Source organism: Nuphar pumila, chromosome 4, assembly GCF_984573655.1.
Source record: "Nuphar pumila chromosome 4, dmNupPumi1.hap1.1, whole genome shotgun sequence".
Classification (NCBI taxonomy): Eukaryota; Viridiplantae; Streptophyta; class Magnoliopsida; order Nymphaeales; family Nymphaeaceae; genus Nuphar; species Nuphar pumila.
In genome coordinates this window covers 111,304,249-111,330,347 of record NC_143252.1, presented here as the reverse complement: position 1 = coordinate 111,330,347, position 26,099 = coordinate 111,304,249, and the positions used below count along the sequence as shown (strand labels likewise).

Genomic DNA, 26,099 nt, shown 5'->3' with positions numbered 1-26,099 from the left:
TTGAGCTTGACTTGGCTATACACTAACACAAGCCGAACCACAAGCACAATCCACTGGTAAATGAGCTTAGCCCGAACATATCCTGTTTGGTTCGTTGGACTCGTTTACCGGCCCTGTTTTTGGTTAACGAAAAAAGAAAATCTATTTGTATTATGTTAAGGTGTAAAAGAGCCAAACATTAGTTAGACTGTCTAGTACTTTGAAACAAAAAATGAGATTATTTCCATCTCTTTTTGCATGTTATCTTCTGCTTTGTAAATTTTTTGTCATGGTCCATTGGCAGGTCTTCATTAATTGAGATGCCATTTGAAAATCTCCATCTTTTCTTCTATTTGGCTGATGAGGAAGAACATGCTGTGTCCATAGATAAAACACTGTCGGGTTATTCTAAAGCTACCCGCTTGGCATCTGGTTCTCGTGAAGATGTTGGAATGTGGGAGCTTCATATAGATTCACAAGTAGGCCTCTTAACTCACCTGGCCAGATAAATGATTTCATAGTTCCATTATGGCTATTCTTCATATTTGTGCATAAATAAGTGCTCATTTTTGTTGTATATCTCTCACATTGTGTGTGTGTGCATGCATTCCTGTGTGTGTCTGTGTTCTCTGTGTACATTATTACATTATAGAAGATTATTGCTAAGTTGCTTGGCCATGCATCCATGATAGAAAAATTATATCGTGTATAGATATACAATTTGTATTGATAATTCAAGCACTGAAAATGGGGTCTATCTCTTTATAGACACTGCCATCTTCTATTGTAACTGTAAGGGTGGGTATTTTTTATGATCCCTCTTGCCTTGAGGAAATAGGTCAGTTGATCCCAAATTCCCAATGCTTCAAGTGTCCCTGTACGGGGATGAAACTGCCCTCATTTGGGTCTTACCAAATTCTTCATAATTGGATAAAGCATTCATAGGTCTGAGAATTAATTCAGAAATTGGTTAGTGAGAGCCCTTAGGAACTCTTGATCTGATTAGCTTTCCACCCGAATGAGTTCTATTTTACATGTAACACTCCTGGATTTTAAGCATATAGTTTTTTCTAGTTTTGGTTAGGTAAACCCCAAACAAAATATGATTGCTTAGTAATCATATGGGCTTAGAGGGTAAATGGTCCATATATATCTGATTCTGACCTATTCTGTTATTAACTGTATCCCGAATCCCTTATATTTTCTTTGGTAGTTGTGTTGTATTTTCTAATTGTTTCTTTGCATTTAGTTTGTTTGTTTTCTTTTTTCTAATGTACTTGTCTTTCCTCTTTTGCAGGATAATGTAGAAGTCCATTACGCTGGTTTCAAAACCTCTCATATTCATAACTTGACAGAGCTTGTCCAATCCGCACTTGCAGTTGAGGTGATCTATGCTAATAGGATCTTTTTAATTGTTACATGATGAATATTGAATTTAGGATTACAAATGTCTGATATATATTTTGAAATTATGATAGCAATTTCATTATGCTTTATGAAAGTTGCAGAAATTTGTTGCAGTCTCTTGAAAATATATATTTCAATGCGAAGAACATGATTACACAGACTGAATTTTTCTTTCAATTTTTTCCTATCTAATTGAACAGTTTTTTGTAATTTCAATTTTTCCATATTATTTCAAACAAATAAATAAAGTCTTCTTTTATCTTTTGTTTTTCTTTTGAGCTGCTGAGAGTCTTCCGAGAAAATGATTGTCTACAATTATCTCCAGAAATTTCTTAAAAAAAAATCTCTCCAGAAATTGAGTCTTTGAGAATTGATCAATACTCGATACTGATATCTTAGTCCTTTCAGTTCATTTTTGTATCAATTAGCGTTTTACCCATTAATTGATATCAAATATCATGTTCACGGTTAACAAAGACAAGGAAGCCCAGTTGAATATTTATCTATCTTGAGACTTGTCTCTAATCTGGTCAGGCAACTTATTCTGTTGTATTAAACGGCCTTTGCATGGTAGGTCAGAATCTGATTCCTTATGTATATGGCAATAATGTTTGCATACGAAGCATTTCAGTGTGCTTTTTGTCAAATGTTATTAATGATTAAATGAATGTTTTCTTGTGGGTGTATGACTGGGCCAGGCAAGAAGGATAGGGCGTTTGCAGTTGTTTGACATGTCTGAGGATTCTTCAAACATTGCTATATTTCAGGTTCTCTTTTGTGAGGAAAAAATTAGACCTTGCTATTTCCTGATTTTAATTTCCTTTTCTTTTAGTGATAGAAAAGACCTGACATGTGCTTGTTGATTAATATTGAAAATCACGAAAGTCTGGTTTATCTTTTTTTTTGCACCTTTTAATGATTTTGCAGATTTCTGGAACGTTGCCTTTGAAAATGGATTTGGTTTTTTTGTCTGGTACTGGTTTGAAGACTTCAAAAGTTGAAGACCGTGTCAGAAGCCTCACAGGTGCTTGATTAGTCATTTTGTGGTTTCAGTTTGATTTTTGTTAAGAGTTGAATGAATCAAATAGACAACTTCAAAATTGAGATCATTCTTGAGAAGGCTAGTGACTTAATGATAAATTTTATTCCTTTTATAATAAGTGCTTGTTTAGTTGCTTCATGGCATCAACCCAATTTACAAAGTTGAACGATCAAATATACAATGTGAAGTATTTGATGCATCCATATGAAGGCTAATTTGGATTATGTGGCTTCAGATGTGCCAACAGGGATGGGTGTTCCCTACTTGCACTGCATCATTGGATATTATTCTTTCCTGTTGGCAGTTTGAGAGCTGTATCCAAACAAGGGACTGAATCCCACAAGTGGAACAATTTCACGATATATTCTGAAGTCTGATTCGAAGGATATATCCACGTTTTCGCAGCACATTGATCATTACAAATGGTAAATCTATCCACATTGCCGCATATACTCTTGCCTGTGGATTTTGGAAGATCTTCATTGGATCCTTCCACATTAAGGGCTGACACATACAGTAGCATTCGCTTAACGCTAGACTTCCCAAATATCTGATAAAATCATTGTCATAGATATTGCCAATATTTTAACAATATTGTGATATATTTTCAACAAAATGAACATTTATTTAAAAGGAAAACACCATTATTTTTTAAAATAGCATAGGTTTAAAAATATCATGTCATAATAACTAATTTTTAGGATTTTATCCCTTTTTGATATGCTGAAGGGAGAAATCTGTGATAGTCATGCAAATTTTCGATAGCTTACAGCTGATATTGTTTATTTCATCACATTGAGTTTATTTTGATATCTGATGTTGTTAACATGCTCTTTTACACTTAGTCATTCTCTTGAAATATATTCATTTTTTTAGCTTTCAGCGAAACTTCTAACTTTGCTTCTGTTTATGTTCGCTGAACACCTTTCTAAAAGTCTTATTAATAATTCAGGAGCACATTTAACCACACTTCTGCATAAGAAAGAAGATGAATTTGAAGATAAATATCAAAGATGTTTTAACCTCTCTGATAAGGTATCTGTCTTTCAGTTGTTTTCTTTTGTTTCTTGTGAAATTATTATTTTTTCTTTCCAACTGTGACCTTCATGGTCACTGCTAAGGCATTGTGTATCATGTTTTAGTTAGGGATGCACAATGAGTCAAGCTTTTTGTTGAGGTTTTGTGAAAAGCTCAAACATAGCTTGGGCTCATTCATTGACATAAATGGGCCAAGGCCGAACCTAACCTTACACTTGTTGGTTTAAAAACAACCTGAATCAGAGCTGTGCTTGGGCTCATTTAAGCTCAACCTTTTTCAGTATGATATGTTATATGATCATCTTCAACTAGAGCAAAACCGAATTTGAACAAGGCTAGGTCAAGTTCAGATAGGCTCATTTGCACCCCTTTTTGAGTTTCTTGCATACGAAGGCATTTTGTTTTTCTGATTTCTTTCATCTTACATTTGATCATTAATGGTGATCAGTCATGAGTGAAATGAACCATTTTTTGCTCATACATGAACTAAACTAAAGATATTTAACTATTTTTCTTTTTCAATACCAGAACAGAATGGATCAGCAACCGAATGAGCTATTCCAATTATTTGGAGATGTTAGAGGCGATCTGATAGGAATGATAAACTTTTTCAAGTATCGAAGATTCACAAAATTGATTTGGCATGAACAAAAAAAACTTGTACTACAGTATCATTGCAGTGCTTAAGAAAGGTCTAGGACTTCATGGAGTAGCTAGAAGACATTAAACAAGTCAGGAAATAGCCAATGACAGAAAAATAAAGCTTCATAAGGAAAAGAGATGTAAAAAAGTATGGGGGAAGAACAAGGAGAGGAAAGGACAAAAAAAGGAAAACTATGAAGAAAAAGATGACAAAAGAAAGGATTAGGAAAAGAAAGAAGTTTTGAGAAGATCATGAAGTTATCTACCTACCAATAGAAATAATTTTCAGGATGCAGACTTTTTCACTCGTAGCACTAACTGAAGCTTGTTAGTGAGCAAAAAGAAGAATCTTTCAAGCAGTAAATAGAAAAAGTCTATCAAGTGACAAGCTACTAGCCAGTCAAAGAAAAAAACTGTGAAAATATCTCAAAAAAGAGATAAAGTGTGCGATAAGCACAACACCACCAATGTGCACAAATGCACAAGAACACTTGGAACAAATGTACACGAAGGTACAATAAAGAAACTCAAATGCACAAAGGCATACAAAATATAAAGAATTTTATTGAGAAGAATGGAGAACAAAAGCTCCAAGAAGTGAGTTTTACAAAGGGGGAACTCCCCTATTTATAAGAAGCAAGGAGCCTTGGAGGGGCTCCACTAGCTGTTGGAGCCTCTCCAACGGTAAGAATTCTAACCGTTGGAGAGGCTCAATAGCTAGTGTTGAGCCCCCTCCAAGTTTGACTTGAGTCAAACAAAAAAGAAAAAATAAAATGAAGAAAAAAGAAAAAGAAGAAAAAGAAGAAAAAGTAAAAGTACAAAAAATATTACAACATATTCATAATTATGAATATGCGCAAAAGAAGGGAAATGACTATAATACCCTTGCGGGTTTTAATATATTTACATATATATATATATATATATAAAGATAGATACATATACATATATACATCATGTATATATGTATATGTATCTCTCTTTATATATATATGTAAATATTTACATAAGAGAGATACAATTTAATACCCTCCTTCAAACTTAGGGTATAATGACCGAAAGTTTGCTAAGGAGAAAGTTGAATCTTGAAGAGCAAAGCGCCTTGGTGAAGAAATTTGCCAACTGATATTCTGAAGTCACATAAGGAAGATCGATGACTTTTTGTAGATATGCCTCTCTGACATAATGACAGTCCATCTCAATATGCTTTGTCTGCTCATGAAAAATGTGATTCTTAGCAATATAGATTGCACTCTTATTATCACAGCACAACTTTGTGGGTTCTTGAATTGGAATTCTCATGTCTTGCAGCAACTGATGAATCCAGACAATCTCCATAGTTGTAGAAGCCATGGCTCAATATTCTGCTTCGGTGGACGATAGAGACACCTTCTGTTGTTTCTTACATCTCCATGAGATCAGGATTCACCTAAAAAAATGCAAAAGCCTGTAGTGGAGTGACGATTATTTGGGTCACCTCCCCAATCAGAGTCAGTGTATGCAATTAAATTTAACTCAGAAGATAAGAAAAGAAAAACTCCCTTGTTTAAAGTTCCCTTTATGTATCTGACAACTCGGAGAACGACACTCATATGAACGGATGTAGGAGCATGCTGAAATTGGCTTGCAGTATGCACGACATGAGAGATGTCCGACCTTGTGATGCTAAGATACATTAGAGATCCTACAAGTTGCCGGTAGGGGGTAAGATCCTCCAAAGGTTTCCCATCATCGATCTTCATTTTTTATCCCACAATTTCAGGGGTCTCACAGATTTTATCATCAGTAATACCTGATCTGTTAAGAATCTCACAAGCAAGTTTAGTTTGAGACATAAAATAGCCTCTATGAGAGTAGGCTACCTCGATACCAAGAAAGTAAGTCAGATACCCCAAGTCTGACATTTCAAACCTTTCCTTTAAAGTGGTTTTAATGTTTCTGATGCCCTTTATGTCACTACCTGTTATCAACATATCATCAACATACAACAGTAAAATCACAATTCCTGCATCAGACTTTTTGACGAACAAAGCAGTGTCAGTGTAGCATGAGGTAAAACCATCTTGAACCATCACATCATTAAATCGATCATACCAAGCCTTAGGGGTTTGTTTTAAACCATAAAACGCTTTTTGCAAACGAAGGACTTTCCCCTTTGGTACGTTCATACCAGGAGGAGCATCCATGTAGACTTCTTCATTAAGGTCCCCATTTAGAAAGGCATTTTTAACATTCATTTGGTAAATATTCCATTTTTTAATAGATGCAATGGTGATCAAACATCTTACAATAACCATTCGTGCAACAGGGGCTAAGGTTTCTTCGTAATCGATGCCGTATTCTTGACTATATCCTTTTGCGACAAGACGGACTTTATACCTTTCGAGAGTGCCATCACTCTTGGTTTTGACTTTAAAAACCCATCTACATCCTATTGTTTTCTTTCCTTTTGGAAGATATTGAAAAACCCAAGTTTTGGCTTTGTTGAGGGCTCTAAGTTCGTTGTCCATGGCATCCCTCTACTCTATCATTTCCTAAGCTCCCTTAAAATTTCTAGGTTCTTGATATGAGTGAATGGCACTAAGACATGCCCTATGTTTTGGAGAAAAAGACTCATAGGAAATAAATCTAGAAGGATTTTTCCTAGATCTTTCAGTTCTTCGAGAGTGGTTGGAAGATTCACTAAGGTCACTATATTTCTCTATTGCACTTCTAAAAGTGTTTTTATCTCTATGTGTATAGGTAATTGGTTCATTTATCATTTCTTCCTCATCATGAATGGTTTGATGAATACTTTCACTTATATCCTCATTCTCATTCAATTCATCATCGCTAAAAAAAATCTTCATTTCTAGATAATAGTTCAAACAAAAAAGAGTAATCGACATTATTTTCATGAGTTTTGTGTTCTTCAAAACCACTTATGTTTTCTAAAAAGGTTACATTTCTTGAAACATATAGTTTATCATTTTTAATATCATAACACCTAAAACCTTTTTGTGTTTCCGAATATCCCAAAAACGCACAAGGAATAGCTTTGGGAGATAATTTATCATTTTTATCGGTGAGAACAAAACATTTACAACAAAAAATTCTTAACCTATTGTAATCGGGTTCTTTTTTATACAAGATTTCATATGGAGATATTTGATTCAAGTTTTTGGATGGAAGTCGGTTTATGAGATAAACCGATGCAAGAGCCGCTTCGGCCCAAAATCTTTTTGGAATTTTTTGAGAAATGAGCAAAGTTCTTGTAGTTTCAATTATGTGTTTATGTTTTCGTTCGGCCAACCCATTTTGTTGAGGAGTTTTGGGGCAAGACCTTTGATGAACAATCCCATTATTTTCAATATAACTTTTGAAATCATTTGAGAGATATTCTCCCCCGGAATCGGTTCTAAGAATTTGTAATTTACTATTGAATTGATTTTGTATTAACATGTGAAAAACCTTAAAAGTAGAGAAAACCTCATGTTTATGTTTGAGGAAGTATATCCAACTGTACCTTGAGAAATCATCCACATAAATAATATAATACGAAAAACCTCCCTTAGACACAACGGGTACCGGTCCCCAAACATCCGAATGCACAATTTCAAAAGGCTTAGTTGAAAACATAGTTCTTTGTCCAAAAGGTAAGCTTCTCATTTTACCAAGAATACAATTATTACAATTGAAATTGTCTTTACATAAAGTTTTAGCAAAATGTAAATAAGAAAGCTTGACAATATTTGGATGCCCAAGGCGTTTATGCCAAACATTTATATCTTTATGTTGGGCAACATTACAAAAAGAGGTTTTTGGAATTTGAAGAAATTTCATGAGATAAAGATCTCCCTTCCTAGAGCCTTCCCCAATCAACTTCCCGGACCGGCGATCCTGTATCCAACATTTATTTAATGAGAATTTGATATCACACCCATGATCCGATAGTTGAGAGACGGAAAGCAAATTTAAATTTAGTTTTGGTATAAATCTAACTTTAGGGATAGAAAAACCTTGTCTTTCAAAATCACCAATTCCTTTTATTTCAAGAGAAGCCCCATCCGCGGTAGAGACAAAAGAGGGTGACAAATTTTTTGAGTATTTAGAAAGTGCAAAAACATTTGGAGTCATATGAAAGGATGCACCCGAGTCTAAGAGCCAAAGAGTCTTACCGGGAGGAGAGAAGGTGGTCATGGCGGTTTCGGAAACGGATCCCTTGAGGAGTGGTTGAAGAGCTTCCATGATTTGATTGAGAGACAAAGTAGCATGGTTGGAAGTTGATGGACCTTCCTCCTTGGTTGATTGAAAAGTAGTAGACATAGCCACCATCTTTTTCCATTTAGGGCATACCGGTTTAATGTGACCCGATTCTTTGCAAAAATGACATATGATCTTACTATAATCTCTTCTTCCATAATGCCCACCATTTTCTCTTCCTCCTTGATTTTTGTTAAAATGAGGGGGTTTATAGGTTTTAACATTATTCTCCGGTCTTGAGACGACATAAGCACCCTCATCCTCATCTTTAGAGGGAACGACCAACACACTTAGATTGGTTTTATTCATTCCCAATCTAGTTTCTTCTCCACTTAATTTGATAAGCACATCTTCCAATGGAGGAGAAGAGAAAGAAGACAAGAGAGAGGATCTAGTTTGTTCAAACTCGGGTCTAAGCCCATTTAAAAAGTTAAAGAAATGATCATCTTCTAATTGTTTGACCCTCAATTCAATAGCCTCACCACTCCATTTAGGTTCTTGGAGAGCAAGCTCATCCCAAATAGTGGATAACTCGGCAAAATACTCTCTAACGGACATTTCTCCTTGTTGAAGGGTTAAAGCCTTCTTTTGGAGATAGTATTTATGGGACAAATCTCTTGAAGTATACATTCTTTCAAGATATTCTCATACTTGATATGCCTTTTTGAACTTTAGAATGTTGGCATTAATTTTGGTCTCAACCGAAGAAGAACCATGAGAGTATTTTGTAATTTTTCATTTCCCACTCTTCATGCTTCTTATTGTATTCTTCAAAAGCCTTTTCTCTTTCTTCTCCCTCAAGAATCTTGATCTCCCCTTTCTCAAGGATAGTAATTTTAGGTTCGGGGATAGTTCCTTGAACATATCCCCAAAGACCCTTTCCTTTTATATGAGCCTCCATATTCTCGGCCCATACATGATAATTCGTTCCATTTAATTTGAAGCCAAGAGAAAAGTGAGAATCCTTTTCGCCCATTAGAGAGAATACAAAGAGAAATAAATGCGTACCACAATGCGAAAAGAGTTCCTTCTTGATGTAGAAAGCTTCTAAAATATAGAATGAAGGACCGAGTCTTCACTCCAACCACCACAACTCAATGGCACACTTTACGAGGTACTCCAACGAAGAGAGAAAAATGCACGATCTTCTTTTCCTTTAAGCCTAGCTCTAATACCATGTGAAAATATCTCAAAAAAGAGATAAAGTGTGCGATAAGCACAACACCACCAATGTGCACAAATGCACAAGAACACTTAGAACAAATGTACATGAAGGTACAATAAAGAAACTCAAATGCACAAAGGCATACAAAATATAAAGAATTTTATTGAGAAGAATGGAGAAGAAAAGCTCCAAGAAGTGAGTTTTACAAAGGGAGAACTCCCCTATTTATAAGAAGCAAGGAGCCTTGGAGGGGCTCCACTAGCTGTTGGAGCCCCTCCAACTGTTAGAATTCTAACCGTTGGAGAGGCTCAACAGCTAGTGTTGAGCCCCCTCCAAGTTTGACTTGAGTCAAACAAAAATGAAAAAGTAAAATGAAGAAAAAGAAGAAAAAGTAAAAGTACAAAAAATATTACAACATATTCATGCGCAAAAGAAGGGAAATGACTATAATACCCTTGCGGGTTTTAATATATTTACATATATATATAAAGATAGATACATATACATATATACATCATGTATATATGTATATGTATCTCTCTTTATATATATATGTAAATATTTACATAAGAGAGATACAATTTAACAGAAACATCATCTGATTAGTCTCCTGGACTTCTAAGCCATTGATGGCTTAAGGGCCACTTAATGTAGTTTCTTCCTTGGTGATAATGTGCAAGTTAAAACATTTATGTACCTAGTATTAATGGTATTTCTCACTAAACAGACAGTAGCCACCACTGCTCAATGGTCACCGTCTGAGTTCTCAGGATCCAACTTGATGTTAATGTTTTTTTATGACAAGTAGTTCATTTCTACAACTAAAGGATACATGTCTATGCATGTGTACTGGCTACTTAAAAAGGAATAATTATTGTTTTTAGACTGTTTTATGGTTTGTTCTGTTGCATGTATATGTAGTGTTGTATCATGCTTTTATAAGTACACATTCAACTGTGGAGGCTTTTGTGTAACACGGTGTCGTACAAAAAGATTTATGTGTTTAGAAGTCTTCTGTTTTGCATGCTCTTGTGACATGAATTGCAGTAAAAAACAGTTTTTTATGGTGATGTAAGTCTAAATTTTCCCAGCTAGTATATCATATTTTAAGAATATTTAAGATGAGAATTACACTGCATGATAAGCCAAGTGTTCAGTGCCCTAAGAACATTTCTAAGTTAAACAGCATATCCTCTTCAGTGAGAAGAATTCAGATAAAGGGAGTATGTAACTGAATATTCATAAGGTGTTCCATCCATACGTGGTTATCTTTCTGAATTATTAGAACAATAAAATGTTATCACACTTGCATGCTCTATACAGATTGATTCCCAGACAAAAATAGTTGGCAAGGCTGCTGTTGGAAATATGCTAGGAGGTATTGGCTACTTTTACGGACAGTCAGAGATTGCTTTTTCAAATGGACATGCTGTAAGATTTCTCCTTTTACTTTTCCAGTTAGAAATATTTTCAGCTGCTGTACATGCGTGCACATGTACATATATGCATAAATGTGTATATATATATATATATGTGTGTGTGTGTGTGCATAAGTGTGTATTATGTGTGTAATGTATCTGTGTATAGATGTATGTATGTGTGTAGTGTTAATCTGACTATAAACCCTTTATATTAATGTTAGCAGCATCCAACTGATTGAAATGGCTAAAAGATCCACAAAAATGGTGACATTTTTAAAATATGTATTTATTTCTTTTGGGTAAAAAAAGTTACTTTGAGTTTTCAAATTGAATTTGCAAACATATCCCTTGTTACTTACATTTGTTTTGGATGGATTAAAAAAAGCCATTGCAATTTTCAAAAAGCAACAATGCATGTTCTTGTAATTTTAATTTAAAAGGTAACTTTAATGCTTCTAAAAGGTTTAAAGTCAGATTAACCCACAATATATATATCTTGATTTTCATGCTTGTATGGTTTTTGCCTTCAGCTGTGCATCTCTGATCAAGTTCATGCTATTTATAGTGATACCTGTTAAGTTGCAAATAGGTTAGTTGTATATATGTAAGTAGTAAGAAAATTTTACCCTAGGATAGCTGTTTTATATCATTTTTCTTTAATTTGGCATTAGTTTTCATGCTTCTGCTGACCAAGTCATTAGAACTAGTAATGTTTACTTCAAATGTTAAATTAAGGGCCAGATGCTTAGTGACAAATTAGTTTCTTATCCAAGAAGCTTGGCTCAAGAATGCCAATAAAAGAGGGAAAACGGCAAGAACAGATCTTACACAAACCCATATGGTTGCATATTAGTGTATGAAATGCTTTTCTCCGGAAACAGTTATTGGTCTCTGATAGATAGATCTACAACAAACCATAGACTGATGTTATTCAATATAAAATTTATAGATTCAGATTATATTTCCCCAACTAATTTTATAACAACTAAACAGATAAGGAACATGAAGAACCATGAAATGTGAATCCAACATAACAGTGACTGCAAGCTCTATTGAATCTGTGCCATCTTCACATCACACAATTTTCTTAATCGTACAACGGCCACTAAACAAATTTGAGCTGTAAGCCATATGAAAGACCAAATCTGGTTATTAATCCAAGTACTTTAAAATAGACACTAAATCAATGTTATTACTCCTCAAGCATGACTGGAAACTGAAAATTTGCCAGCTAATGATGTGATGAGAAATAAAAGCTATCATTACCTCACCTTCTTGGCCTGATGCTCTGCACTTTATGCTCTTTGGCATCTCCCTGCGAAAGGTGTTAGTCTCACAGGATAGAAGAGAGAAGAAAGTGAGAAGAAAAGAAAGAGTGAAACTCGTTAAGAAGAGGTGACAGGTGGGAGAAAATTCTCATGTATTGCAGCTATTGCTCTTCATATATGATCTTTATTTGCTTAGGATTTCATAAGGTAAGAAGACCCTTAAGAATCAAAAGTATCAATATACAGACACTTGAACATAGTACTATGTTAGTGAAGCATGAAAGTTAGAGCCGGGAAGGTGAGAAGAAGAAAACGAAGCAAGACTGAAGACTGATTAAGGAGAGGTGATGGGTAGAACTAGGGCACAAATCTTGTGTATTACTCTTCATACTACATCTAAAATCTGTAGCCTGTTAGGGTTCCACATGACATGAATACTTTTGAGAACCAATAATTTAACAAGACAGTTCACACCCGTATATACTATCAAAGATGATGACTTCTCTCCATGAAATAGAATTTTGTATCTGATCCTGATTTAGAGCTGGACCCCTCCAATGATCTTGTTCACTGTGAACTTGCTTTCTAACTGCATCTTCTGTTGCACTTTGGAACAAGGGCAAAAAGGTAAAAGAAATTTCTTGACTTGGGAACCCAGATCAAATAGATAAAGGTTAATTTCCCCTCCCCTTTTCTCTTTGATGACTTGCAGTTTATGTTAAATCATTGGGCATCTTATGTTTTTATTTAGAATTAGTCTTTTCCTGCTCTCTTTTTGCTAGGGATGATCTTTCTTCACATGGATATGAACCAAATAGAAATATCTACAAGTGTGTTAATGCATGCATGCCATGTTTTTTGCATTGCAATGCTTGATTAAATTGTGAAGAATCCTTGCAAACAATCAAGTTTTCAAATAACTTGATAATTCAAATACTCAAGACACAAAATAAATGCACATTGTTTATAAGCTTTACACCACAAAAGAAATGCAATAAATGCATAGGGTTTATAAGCTTTACACCACAAAAGAAGTGCAATAAATGCACACAGTATTTATAAGCTTAAGGAGACAACTCCTTAATGAACCTTTACCTTACAGCCCTTATTTATAAGCTTTAGCAACTCATAAGAGCTGTTGGGCTGATTCCCAACAACTCTAATTAGAGCCGTTGGGAGTCAGCTCAACGTCTCTTATTCTTACCTGACTGTTGTACACTGTACACAGACTGACTGTGTACAGAAATGGTACATAAAAAAAGGATAAAATAAAAAGAAAAAATTACAAAAATAAGAAAAATTTAAAAAGAAGAATTACAATCATATTCAACAACATGAATATGCGTAAAATGAGTAAAATACCCCTACAACTAATACAAGAAAGAAATATATATTATATATATAAGTAGATGGATACATGTACATATATATGTATATGTATCTTCTTTTATACATATAAAATATATATTATAAAATACATTGTCTTATGGATTACAATTTAACCCCTCCCCCCCCCCCCTCAAACTTAGGGCATAATGACCGAAAGTTTGCCAAGAAGGAAGTTGAATCGCGGACAACACACCGATTTGGTGAAGAAATCTACCAGCTGATATTCTGAAGTTACATATGGAAGATCTATGACTTCTTTCAGATATGCTTCTCGGACATAGTGGCAGTCCATCTCGATATGTTTGGTCCGCTCATGAAATGTGTGATTTTTGGCAATATAAATTGCACTCTTGTTATCACAACATAGCTTGGTTGGCCCTTCTACATTAATCTCCATATCTTTTAGTAGCTGATGAATCCATACAATCTCCATGGTAGTAGTCGGCATGATACGATATTCATCTTCTGTTGAGGATAGAGACACTTTTTGTTGCTTCTTACATCTCCATGAAATCAACGAGTCTTCTAAAAACACACAAAAACCAGTGGTGGAGTGATGATTATTTGGGTCACCTCCCCAGTCAGAGTCAGTATAAACAATTAATTTTAATTCAGAAGAAGAGGATAAGAATACTCCCTTGTTTAGTGTGCCCTTTATGTATCTCACAATCCGCAAGATGACACTCATGTGAACTGATGTTGGTGCATGTTGGAACTGACTTGCAGTATGAATTGCATGAGAGATATCTGGTCTAGTAATACTCAGATACATCAAAGATCCCACAAGCTGTCTGTAGGGGGTGGGATCGGAGAGAGGAATTCCATCATCAATCTTCATTTTGGCTCTTACTATAGCAGGAGTTTCACAAACCTTATCATCCGTAATATCTGACCTGTCAATAATCTCAGAGGCAAGCTTAGTTTGAGATAAAAAATATCCTCGATGAGAGTATGTTACTTTAATACCCAAAAAATAAGTTAGAAATCTTAAATCAGACATTTCAAACCTATCCTTCAAAATTGATTTTATGCTTTTAACCCCTTTAGAATCACTTCCGGTTATAAGCATATCATTCACATATAAGAGTAAAATGACAATCCTTGCATTGGTTTTTCTAACAAATAAGGTAGTGTCAGTGAAACAGGAAAAAAAGCCATTTTCTAACATTACGGAGTTAAATCTATTGTACCAAGCCTTGAGAGCTTGTTTTAAACCATAAAGTGTTTTTCAAAGGCGAAGCAGTTTCCTTTTGGGAGTCTCCATTCCTTGTGGAGCATCCATATATACCTCTTCATTCAGATCACCATTTAGGAAGACATTTTTAACATCTATTTGATAGATGTTCCATTTGTTGATTGAGGCAACGGTAATGAGACATTGGACAATAACCATTTGGGCCACAGGGACAAAAGTTTCTTTATAGTCAATCCCATATTCTTAACTATATCCCTTTGCAACTAATCGAGCCTTATATCTCTCAAGAGATCCATCACTCTTAGTTTTTACCTTAAATACCCATCTACACCCTATTGTTTTCTTACCCTTAGGAAGATCTTGGAACTCTCAAGTCTTTGTTCTGTTGAGAGCAGAAAGCTCACATTCCATTGCTTTCAGCCATTCATCATTTTTTTTGGCTTCTTCAAAGTTTCTAGGTTCTATATAGGAATTAATGACGCTAAGGCATGCTCTATGTTTAGGAGTAAACGAATCATATGAAATAAACCTACAAGGCATCTTTCTACTTCTCTCAGATCTTCGTAGGTTTTCATCATTTGTTGAATTGGACCCACTAGGTTCACTGAATTTTTCAATTGCACTCCTAAAACTGTTTCTATCTCTATGAGTATATGTTATAGGATCTCTCAATTCTCCTTCATTTCTATGTTGGGAGATAGGTGGATGGGAAAAGCCATTTTCTTTGTCATTGACGTCATTATGAATGAAATCGTCATCACTATGATCACTATCATCATGTTCTAACATTTCAAATAAAAAAGAGTAATCCATGTTTTCTTCAAAGGGTTCACTCCTTTCAAAACCATTAACATTTTCCAGAAAACTCACATTTCAGGAAACATATAGATTGTCATTCTTAATATCATAACAACGAAACCCTTTTTGGGTTTCGGAATATCCAAGAAAAGCGCAGGAAATGGCTTTTGGTGAAAGCTTGTCATTCTTGTCAGTAAGAACGAAGCATTTACAACCGAAAATTCTCAAGCGACTATAGTCGGGTTCTTTGGTATACAATTTTTCAAAAAGCGAGATATTGTTCAAGTTTTTAGAAGGTAGCCGATTTATAAGATAGACAGATGCTAAAGCCGCTTCAACCCAAAAACCTTTTGGGATGTTTTGAGAAACAAGTAATGTTCGAGTTGTCTCTATTATATGTCTATGCTTTCTTTCGTCTAATCTATTTTGTTGAGGGGTTTTCAGACAAGATCTTTGGTGAAGAATATCATGACTTTTCTAGATAATTTTTTAATTCACTTGAAAGGTATTCTCCACCAGAGTCAGTTCTAAAAATTTTTAGATTCCCATTAAATTGATTTTTAATCATCAAATGATAGGTTTTAAAAATTAAGAAAACTTCATATTTGTGTTTAAGAAAATAAATCCAACAATATCTCGTGTAGTCGTCAACAAAAATGACATAATATGCAAAACCTCCTTTTGATAGGACGGGTGCCGGTCCCCATACATTCGAATGGATAATTTCAAAAGGTCTTGTTGTAAACATAGATCTTTGACAAAAAAACAATTTTTTCATTTTCTCAAAAATACAATCGTTACAAGTGAAATCACTTTTACATAGACTTTTAACAAAAGGTAAATGAGAATTTTTTGCAATATTTGGATGTCCAAGTCTCTTGTGTCACACGTTAATATCCTTTTGTTGGACAACATTACAAAACAGGTTCTTTGGAATTTGAAGAGAATCGATATAGTATAGATTGCCCTTCCTAGAGACTTCCTCAATCAATCTCCCGGACCGACGATCCTGTATCCAACATTTGTTAGATGAAAACTTTATATCACACCCATGATCCGAGAGTTGAGAAACGGAAAGCAAATTTAAGTTTAATTTGAGTATAAATCTAATTTTTGGAATAAAGAACCTTTGTTTTTCAAAATTTCCTATTCCTTTTACTTCAAGAGATGTTCCATCCGCGGTTGAAACAAAAGATGGAGAGCGTTTTTTTGAGTATTCGGAAAAAGAACTCAAACTTGGGGTCATGTGAAAAGAAACACCCGAATCTAAAAGCCAAGAGGTTTTACTGGGAGGAGAAGAGGTTGACATGACGGCTCCGGGAATAGCCCATTTTAGAAGAGGTTGAAGTGCATCCACGATTTGTTGCAATGAGAGAGCTCCATTTGAAGATGACGAGCACTCTTCCTTTTGAGGTTGGGATGTAGTAGCCATGTCATGTAACTTTTTTCACTTTGGGCAAATAGGCTTGATATGCCCTGGTTCCTTACAAAAATGGCATAAAAGTTTGCTATAATCCTTCTTCCTTTCTTGACCACTTGAGTTTTGACATGGGGTCTTGAGACAACATTAACTCCTTCATTTTCTTCATTATTGGAAGGTTTAGGTAGAACACTTGGGTTGTTCTTGCTTATACTCATACGAGTCTCTTCCCCACGTAGTTTAGTAATTACATCTTCAATTGAGGGGGGAAGTGAAGGTGGATAAAAGAGAAGACCGAATTTGTTCGAATTCAGGCCTAAGCCTATTCAAAAAATTAAAAAATCTATCTTCTTCCAATTGTTTATGACGAAGCTCTATGGCTTCTCCACTCCACTTGGGTTCGAGCATAGCAAGCTCATACCAAATCAGCAAAATACTCCCTTATAGTCATTTCTTCTTGATGAAGAGTTAGCGCCCTCTTTTGGAGGTAATATTTATGGGACAAGTCCCTAGAGGTGTACATCTTCTCAAGGTACTCCCATGCTTGAGAAGCCTTCTTAAACTTGATAATATTGGCGTTGATTCTTGTTTCTACGGATGAGAAAATCTATGAGAGGATTTTAAAATTTCTCATCTCCCACTCTTCGTGCTTTTTTGTGTAGTCTTCAAGAGCCTTGGCTCTTTCTTCGCCTTCAAGGTTTTTTATTTCTCCTTTCTCCATCAAGGTTATCTTTGACTTCAATTCGGGAATCGAGCCTTGGACATAGCCCAAAAGCCCTTTTCCTTTAATATGAGCCTCCATGTTTCCGGCCCAAACGTGATAGTTGGGCCCATTGAGTTTGAAGCCGAAAGAAAAATGAGTCTTTTTCACCCATTAGAGAGGAGATATGATGAAAAAGAATACGTAACACAAAGTATTTTAGACCTTTCTTGATAGAAGAGTCTTCTAAAATATTGGATGAACAAGCGGATCCACTCCAATCACCAAAAAATTGAGGGCACGCTTTTCGAGGCACCCGAAAAATTGAGAATCCACACGATCTTTCTTTCTCCAACCTGACTCTGATACCATGTGAAGAATCCTTGCAAACAATCAACTTTTCAAATAACTTGATAATTCAAATACTCAAAACACAAAATAAATGCACATTGTTTATAAGCTTTACACCACAAAAGAAATGCAATAAATGCACAGTGTTTATAAGCTTTACGCCACAAAAGAAATAAATGCACAGTGTTTATAAGCTTAAGGAGACAACTCCTTACTGAAATTCTACCTTTACAATGGGCTTACAGCCCTTATTTATAAGCTTTAGCAACTCATAAGAGTTGTTGTGCTGATTCCCAACAGCTCTAATTAGAGCCGTTGGGAGTCAGCCCAACATCTCTTATTCTTACCTGTGTACAACAGTCAGTGGCTGACTGTTTGTACAGAAATAGTACATAAAAAAAGGATAAAATAAAAAGAAAAAGTTACAAAAATAAGAAAAATTAAAAGGAAGAATTACAATCATATTCAACGACATGAATATGCATAAAATTACTAAAATACCCCTACAACTAATACAAGAAAGAAATATATATTATATATATAAGTAGATGGATACATGTACATATATATGAAATATATATGTATATGTATCTTCTTTTATACATATAAAATATATATTATAAAATACATTGTCTTATGGATTACAATTTAACATAAATAACTCTATGTCATCCATTTGATCTTCTCCTTGCAGCATGGGGGTGGTGCAAACTTCATCCCTTACTGGCCAGCTGCTCTCTACACGGCTGTTCCAAGTCGATCTTTCTTTCCCAGAGGATTTTTATGGGATGAAGGATTTCACCAGCTTGTGATTTGGTATGTGGTGTTTTTCTTCTCTCCATGCTATTCTGTTTAGTATATTATTGCCTAGGAGACTCTCTTTTATTGGCTGCTTATGGTGAGTATATTAAATGGATGCTTTAAATTTTAATTGTTTTAGATGCTTGTCTTAGTGAATATTTTCATTCTTACCAGGAGATGGGACATTGGCATTTGTTTGGATATCCTTGCACACTGGTTAGACTTAATTAATATTGAGGGTTGGATTCCTCGTGAGAAAATATTAGGTGCTGAAGCAAGAAGGTGATTCGGATTTCTGTGTTCTGGGTTTTATCAATTTGTCTTTTCAAGTAGCTAAGGCACAATTTTTTCTGAGAATTTTATCATGTAAACTTCCTTCAGAATTTCCTTGCAGTAAGGTTCCTGAGGAATTTGTTGTTCAGCATCCCCTACATGGTAATCCGCCCACGTTGTTTCTTGTTATACAAGGTGATTGGGTACCCTCTCTAAATTGATTCAACTTATTGTTCGTATTTGCTGTTATTTATGCTTACTGCTGGATAAAAGGTCATAGCATTCTTTATTTGTCTTCAACTACTATGTATATTCATGTTGCTTTCTGGTACTCTGGTTTGGTATTAAAAAGATGATGTTCTTGCTGAAGGTAGCATGCACCCATTCAAAGGTTACAAAAACCATCATTCAAATGCTACTTGCATCTCTGTATACAGTCTTTTACTATTTTCTTTGAACATACTCTAGTTATTTGTTAAAGTATCACAACAGAAATGAAGCATATCTAGCACATCCAGGAAATCATGTTGGTAAGAACCGGTTATATTGTCTTATTGAACTGCAGTGGTGCTGATCAAGCTTGTCCTGATATAGCATATTGCTATTAAACTTCTTATAAGCACATGATTTATCACGGCAAGCAAAAGTGCATTAATAACAGAATCTATAGCATTAAAGTACCGGTTTATAACCATAATTACCAAAGAAGTGGATGTGAAGAGCGAGCCGTGCAGAGTGTGTTTAAGAAATTATTGGATGCATAAAGCATAAAGTCTAAAGAAAGTGCAAGGGAAAGTGATTAAAAAACAACAGTTGAAACACGTAGAAAATAACATAAAAATATAGTTAAAGCTTGTATCCCTTTAAGATGAATTGTAAGCATTTTTGTCAATAATGTTCATTATATGTGTATATTTTATAATCATCACAAATTTAAAACAATGCAATTCTTTTAACATGAGAAAGATATTTACAATATCAAGGGGGTTCATTCCCATACTAGGAGAAGCAAGGTATACATTTTTGGAAAATGTGTTCATAAACTTTCAAAAACATGAAAGAGTGTGTGGTTTCATGCTTCTGAAGCAAGCTTCCTAGAAAGCGAGCTTTTGAAGTTTAAATAAGTTTCAAGTAACTATGGGCTTAACTCTTACTTTTAATGGCTGTTACGGACCGATCCAGATCCATCACTGATGAGTCTGATTTCATGCTTTGCTTTGGTTGATTTCCTTGCTTTTGTATTATGTTTGGCTAGAAGGAATTCATGAACTTGGGAAGGTAAATGAGTAAGTTAGCTCTATAAATATGTAAGGTAAGTTAATGAAGGATTGGTCTTTTCTCCCTCATTCTCCACTTCTCAGAGGACTTGGCCTATAGGGCAAGAGAGATGACTCTCTCAAGCCCTAGGAGGATGCCACCCTAGAGTGACACCTCTCTCCCTCTCTTCCCGTGTCTTCTTTCCCCCTATGATCTTTTCTGTCTCTCTTCTCTTGCCTCAGCCAACCCTTGGAATTCGGTCTTCCAAGGATCAGATCCCTGAGAGAGAGAGAGAGAGAGAGAGAGAGAGAGAGAGAGAGAGAGAGAGAGAGAGAGAGAGAGAGAGAGAGAGAGAGGTGTCCCTCTTGGTTGGCGTCCTCCTAGGGCATGAGAGGGAGAGTCGTCTCTCTTGCCCTAGGCCAAGTCCTCTGAGAGGTGGAGAATGAGGGAGAAAAGATCAATCCTTCATTAACTTGAATATGGGCTAGGCCTTACATATTTATAGAGCTAGCTTACTCATTTCCCTTCTCAAGTGCATGAATTCCCTCTACCCAAACATAATATGAAAGCAAGGAAATCAACTAAAGAAAAACACGGAATCGGACTCATCAGCAGATCTGAATCGGTCCGTAACAGTGGCTTCTCATGACCATAACTTGTTTGCAAGCTGTAGTTCATGCGGAACAAGGTGATTTTTTGAGCAAATTATTTGAATTAGACATCATGTGTTGTTAATGATTCAATGTTTGTTTGTTTGGATATCCTACACATGATTGCCTCTATTGTACTGATCTAATTGTACCTTAAAACACCCACAAGTACCTCTGTACACACGAGTAATTTGGAATTTATTTGGAGTTAGGAAAAAGTATAACTACCTAATATTATATTTTTCTAACGGTCAAGTTAATCATTAAAGTTCCATTGCATCTAGCAAAATGCTTTATTAGAAGTCAAGATCTCATTTAGCTTATCCTCTCTCTCTCTCTTTCACACACACACACACGATATGTACTTAGAAAAGAGTGCATGATGTAATTGTGAGCTTGTGTGCAATATACTGATCTTACAAAAGATTCCCCTCGAGGGAACTGACCTATTCTCAAGCTCCATGGGGGATGGCAATTGGAATAGGGGCACATGATTCCATTGTGGCTATAACATATCTACATGGGGCAATCTGTGAAGGTTGGATTGAAGATATTTTCATTAGTATAGTGCATGCAATACCCTTTCAATGTGACACATGATTTTCTTTCATGATGAAGATCTCAGAAGCATGAAGCTTTTTACCATATTATATGAGAAAATGTCTCCTAACATTTTTGCCGTTTATATGTCAACCTAGCTTTTGTAATACATGAGAAATATCCTTTGTATTTGAGCAAAATGATCAGAAGGGCTTTCCCTTGTCAAATCAAGTTCTTTCTCCCAAAACTTTGATATCAATGATTGCTAGTATTTATGAACTTCATGCTTCACAATGAATTCCTTTTATCATTCTTTATTCAGTATCATTGTTGGTAATGCTTGCTCAAAAATTTAGAATTTAGTCACTGGATTCTCCTGTTTTAGTCATATTCTGACTTCGATTCATGCTCTTGTACATGCCCAGTTAAGTGGAAACTTGCTCCGTACGAGACAGGAATGTGCTTCATGAATGCATGTGTACGTCCAAGAAATATGGATTGTTTTTATATCTAATTTGTTAAGACAGTCTCATCAAGCTCAAGATCAGTCTTCTTTTATTTTATATTTTAAAAAGTTGACGACTTTATACTTATATCTATGCAAGTGAAAATGCTGTCTTGTACATGTGCATTGATTTCAAAATAAGCATTGAAGCCTAATACACAGAAGAATGCATCCATGAAGCATTTATAGAATAATTTCCTTCAAGTTGATTAATTCAATATCTTTTATGATATATGGAGACTTGGAATGAGCTTGAGAAATGAACTTTTCTTGGGAGCGCTTACACACATGCACACCTACACAATCACCGTGCTTGCATGCTCATACGCTTTCAAATACATTCCCTTATATTGGTGTTGATGTGTTGAGAGAGAGAATAGTTTTGATGGCACATTAATATGGTCCATATGCTTTTATGGCCATTAGAAAGCTAATGATGTAGATTGGTCAGATTCAGTGTGAATGTGCACATTACTGAAACTGGCCTAATTGTATATTGGTTAATTGGATTCGGATTTGAATGGAAAAAGCTAACTCTGAATCTAGATTTGACTAGCTTAAATTGTTAAGAAATATGTAATATTGGTTTGGTCTCTTAAAATTTTGCCTTGTATATACCTAAGTATACTCAAGTATGCTTAGAGGTATTTTTTCTTGTGTTTATTTCTTTTTGCATTTTTCTTTGTATTCAAGGTATACTAGAGGTATACCTATTGTTCATGTATCTTAGTTAAGGTATATTAAAGGTATACCTATTGGACTTTGGGTAAGTATACTTTACTATATGTTTGAGATTAGATTAGGGTTTTATTTTCTCTTGTTGGTCATTATTGAAATGACTAAATATTTTATTTTTGTATTTTTTTTCTCTTTTTTTTATAATGCCCAACTAGCCATTGGAATTTGTTGACTAGTCAAACTAACCCTTAGATAACCTCCTCTATGTATTGCTTTTTTTGTTGTATAGTTCAGAGAATGATAAGTGTAAATAAGGGTGTATGTGTGTGTAGCATTGCTATCAAAAACTCGCCTTGAGGCGCGGCCCTCTGCCTCAAGGCGCAAAAAAAAAATTTAAAGATTTCTAAGACATAATCAACAAGATTTTTGTAGGTTAATCTCATATATTTTCCAGTTATTTCAGTTATGTAATCAGTTTCTTAGTATATTTTAACTTTTGTTGGTTAATCTCATATATTTTCCAGTTATGTAATCAGTTTTTATATGTTACTTAAAGTAACATATAAAAGTAACTTACTTTTATATGTTAATCTCATATTTTTAGAATAATCTCATATATTTTAACTTTTGTTTGTTAATCTCATATATTTTTCAGTTATGAATTCAGTTTTTTAGTTACTTTTATAAGTTAATCTCATATTTTTTAGAATAATCTCATATATTTTAACTTTTGTAGGTTAATCTCATATATTTTCCAGTTATTTCAGTTATGTAATCAGTTTCTTAATATATTTTAACTTTTGTTGGTTAATCTCATATATTTTCCAGTTATGTAATCAGTTTTTAGTTACTTTTATATGTTAATCTCATATTTTTTTGTACTTATTTGAGATTTTATATTTCTTATTGGTTGTTATTTCATCAATAAAGCATTTCTTTATTTATTTGTATTTTTAGATATTTTTTTAAAGTTTTCAAAAAAAAATTGAGGCTTACGCTTTACGCCTCACCAATTTTTTTGGTGGACGCCTCAACACTTTTCACAACACTGGTGTGTAGTGAGGATTTCTTGTAAATATTGTGAATTTTGAATATTAATAAAATTATTTATTTTTCTTTTTTTTCTTTTCTATATTTCTTTGTTTGTCTTTGGATGAATACATTATGCAAATGTATTTAGTTTTGGATGACAAAATGTCATTTTTGCTTGTTTTGGTCTCTGATTCCATGACATAAATAGCTAGTCGGATATATTTTTACATTTAACTGAATTTGGATCTTGTTATGATTCAGATTAGATCATAAAACTCTATACTGGACCCAAATTCAATTATTAGTCAGATATTCACTCTACAGATTGCAGCCGAATTTGGTCATAGATACAACCCAAATATGCACTGTTGACATATCTCCAGAAGCATCTGGGTTTGGAATAAGTAATTTGCTACATGTTTTTCTTATCAAGGTCAAATGTACTGCACAATGTTAAATCTTTTGCATGCCTTTTAAACTTTTAAAACTTAAAAAATCCAACAAGAATGAAATCAAATGCATGATAATCTGTAATCCATTTTTAGTGCAATAAATTAACTCATAGATGTGTCTTTGTGCATATTTGAACCCTTTTCCTTTTTTGGCCTTATACGCCCAAGCTTTTGGTCCCACTACTGGCATCAACAGTTAGAAATGTCATTTTTAGCTTCAGTCGCATTTGCTAATTTACGCATTTGCTTATTGGCTCTGATTTTTTCATTTACAGATTGCATGATATTTGTGGAAAACTTCATTATTATCGTGATACCTCTACTTGCACTCTTGGCCATTAATTTTTTGAATAAAATGATAAAATGTACTTTTTCCAAGGCATGTTGTTTCCTTTTTCTTTTCCAATTTGATTTCCCTATGCAAATTATGACACTTGTTTCAAGAATTTTGGTTAGGTTCATTGAAGCTACTGCATCGAATTTTAAGTGTTACAACTTACAAGTCTTTCATTTAAACATGGTCTCTGTTCAGTCAGTGTATGGGATTCTTTTTTATTTCTTGCAGATCTGCTTGAGGGCATAAAAAAAAAGAAGTTTACACTTACTGAAAGCAGTCAGATATATGCCTTCTTAGATAGGGCTTATGTTCGGCTTGAAGCATGGTTCAGCTGGTTTAATACAACACAAATAGGTTGGTTTCTTAACACATAATACCTTTGACATGATAATTGTCATTTTTATCTTTTTAGTTCCTTTGATTTGGTAGTTAGATCTAATCCATTATTTAATCAGGATCACTTTAAGTTAAAATTAGTCTTAGTTGACATAAATATGGGCGGTGAAGTTGCAGTATCTTTTATTTGGATTTATTTTGCTGATTTAAACCCCAGTATCTTTTAATAGGAGAGCTGATTAGTTCCTTTGATATGCCTTTTTATTGGCCAAATGATATGTTTCTCATATATTCATTTCATGAATAGATTTAGAATATATTAAAAAGTCAGTGCTTTAGATCTGCAGAATGGTGTATACACCTCTTTTCTTTCTTCAAATTCTTATCATCATTGTGAGAGTTTTATGTTTAGAGAAGAGTTTAAGCAATACCATGGTTAGATATTTTTCTTTTTAAGACAAAAGTTCCAAGCTTGATTTTTTTTTTATCAAACAGGCTAGAATCCCAAGAGGGTTATCCCTCAGCTTGCCTGTCAAAATGAAAGGGAAGCAATGATGAGGATAATTTTAATAAACATTTTAAAGGGATTTGTTCAATCAAAATAATTTTTATGCAATGCCAAAATATTCTCTTGGTTGGTCATAGATGTGAGTAATTCAATGTGATTGTGCCATATTTTATTGATTGTGTTTATAGATGCCTGTCCCACTGGATGAGAATAGGTTGTTTTCCTAGTTGAGGCAACAGACTATATTGTATCTCTTTTTCAAGTATATGATTGCTATGCATGTTAAATTTAGTCTCATAAGGGTAATGCATTATTTCTCAACTGGATTGAGGAATTCAATCCTTGCTAAGTTGGAAAGAAACGTGCAGTCTTGTATCCTGCAAAGTAGGAAACTCTTGGATTACAAGACACAATTATCTTCTTCTCAAAAAAAGGCCCACAATTATCAAATCCTGTCAAACTTGTATATCTATTGGCATATGTGCCACATAATATGCATTGATGGTGTTGTGTGGTTGTTGTTATGGCCCAAAAAGAAACTTGCTTTTTCAGAGTCTCTAGTGGTTGTCTCAGATGGCTTGAGTGGTGGGACTTGGGGCATGGAAAGCCTAGCAAAATAATATTGAATTTTGTATGTTGCTGATCTAGGAAGACATTGTGTAGGGTGTACTTG

At 34.5% G+C, this 26,099-nt stretch overlaps 1 protein-coding gene across 1 annotated transcript in view; it reads left to right on the top strand.

The window, feature by feature from the left end:
- LOC149840580 (mannosyl-oligosaccharide glucosidase GCS1-like) overlaps nucleotides 1-26,099 on the top strand; it is a 58,373-nt gene that overhangs the window by 11,098 nt on the left and 21,176 nt on the right. The window contains exons 5-14 of the mRNA XM_090003214.1: nucleotides 284-458; nucleotides 1,277-1,363; nucleotides 2,085-2,153; nucleotides 2,314-2,410; nucleotides 3,381-3,463; nucleotides 10,839-10,946; nucleotides 18,752-18,873; nucleotides 19,033-19,140; nucleotides 19,253-19,326; nucleotides 24,811-24,936. Coding sequence (XP_089859340.1) covers nucleotides 284-458; nucleotides 1,277-1,363; nucleotides 2,085-2,153; nucleotides 2,314-2,410; nucleotides 3,381-3,463; nucleotides 10,839-10,946; nucleotides 18,752-18,873; nucleotides 19,033-19,140; nucleotides 19,253-19,326; nucleotides 24,811-24,936 — 1,049 coding nt within the window. The remainder of the gene's footprint in view (nucleotides 1-283; nucleotides 459-1,276; nucleotides 1,364-2,084; nucleotides 2,154-2,313; nucleotides 2,411-3,380; nucleotides 3,464-10,838; nucleotides 10,947-18,751; nucleotides 18,874-19,032; nucleotides 19,141-19,252; nucleotides 19,327-24,810; nucleotides 24,937-26,099) is intronic.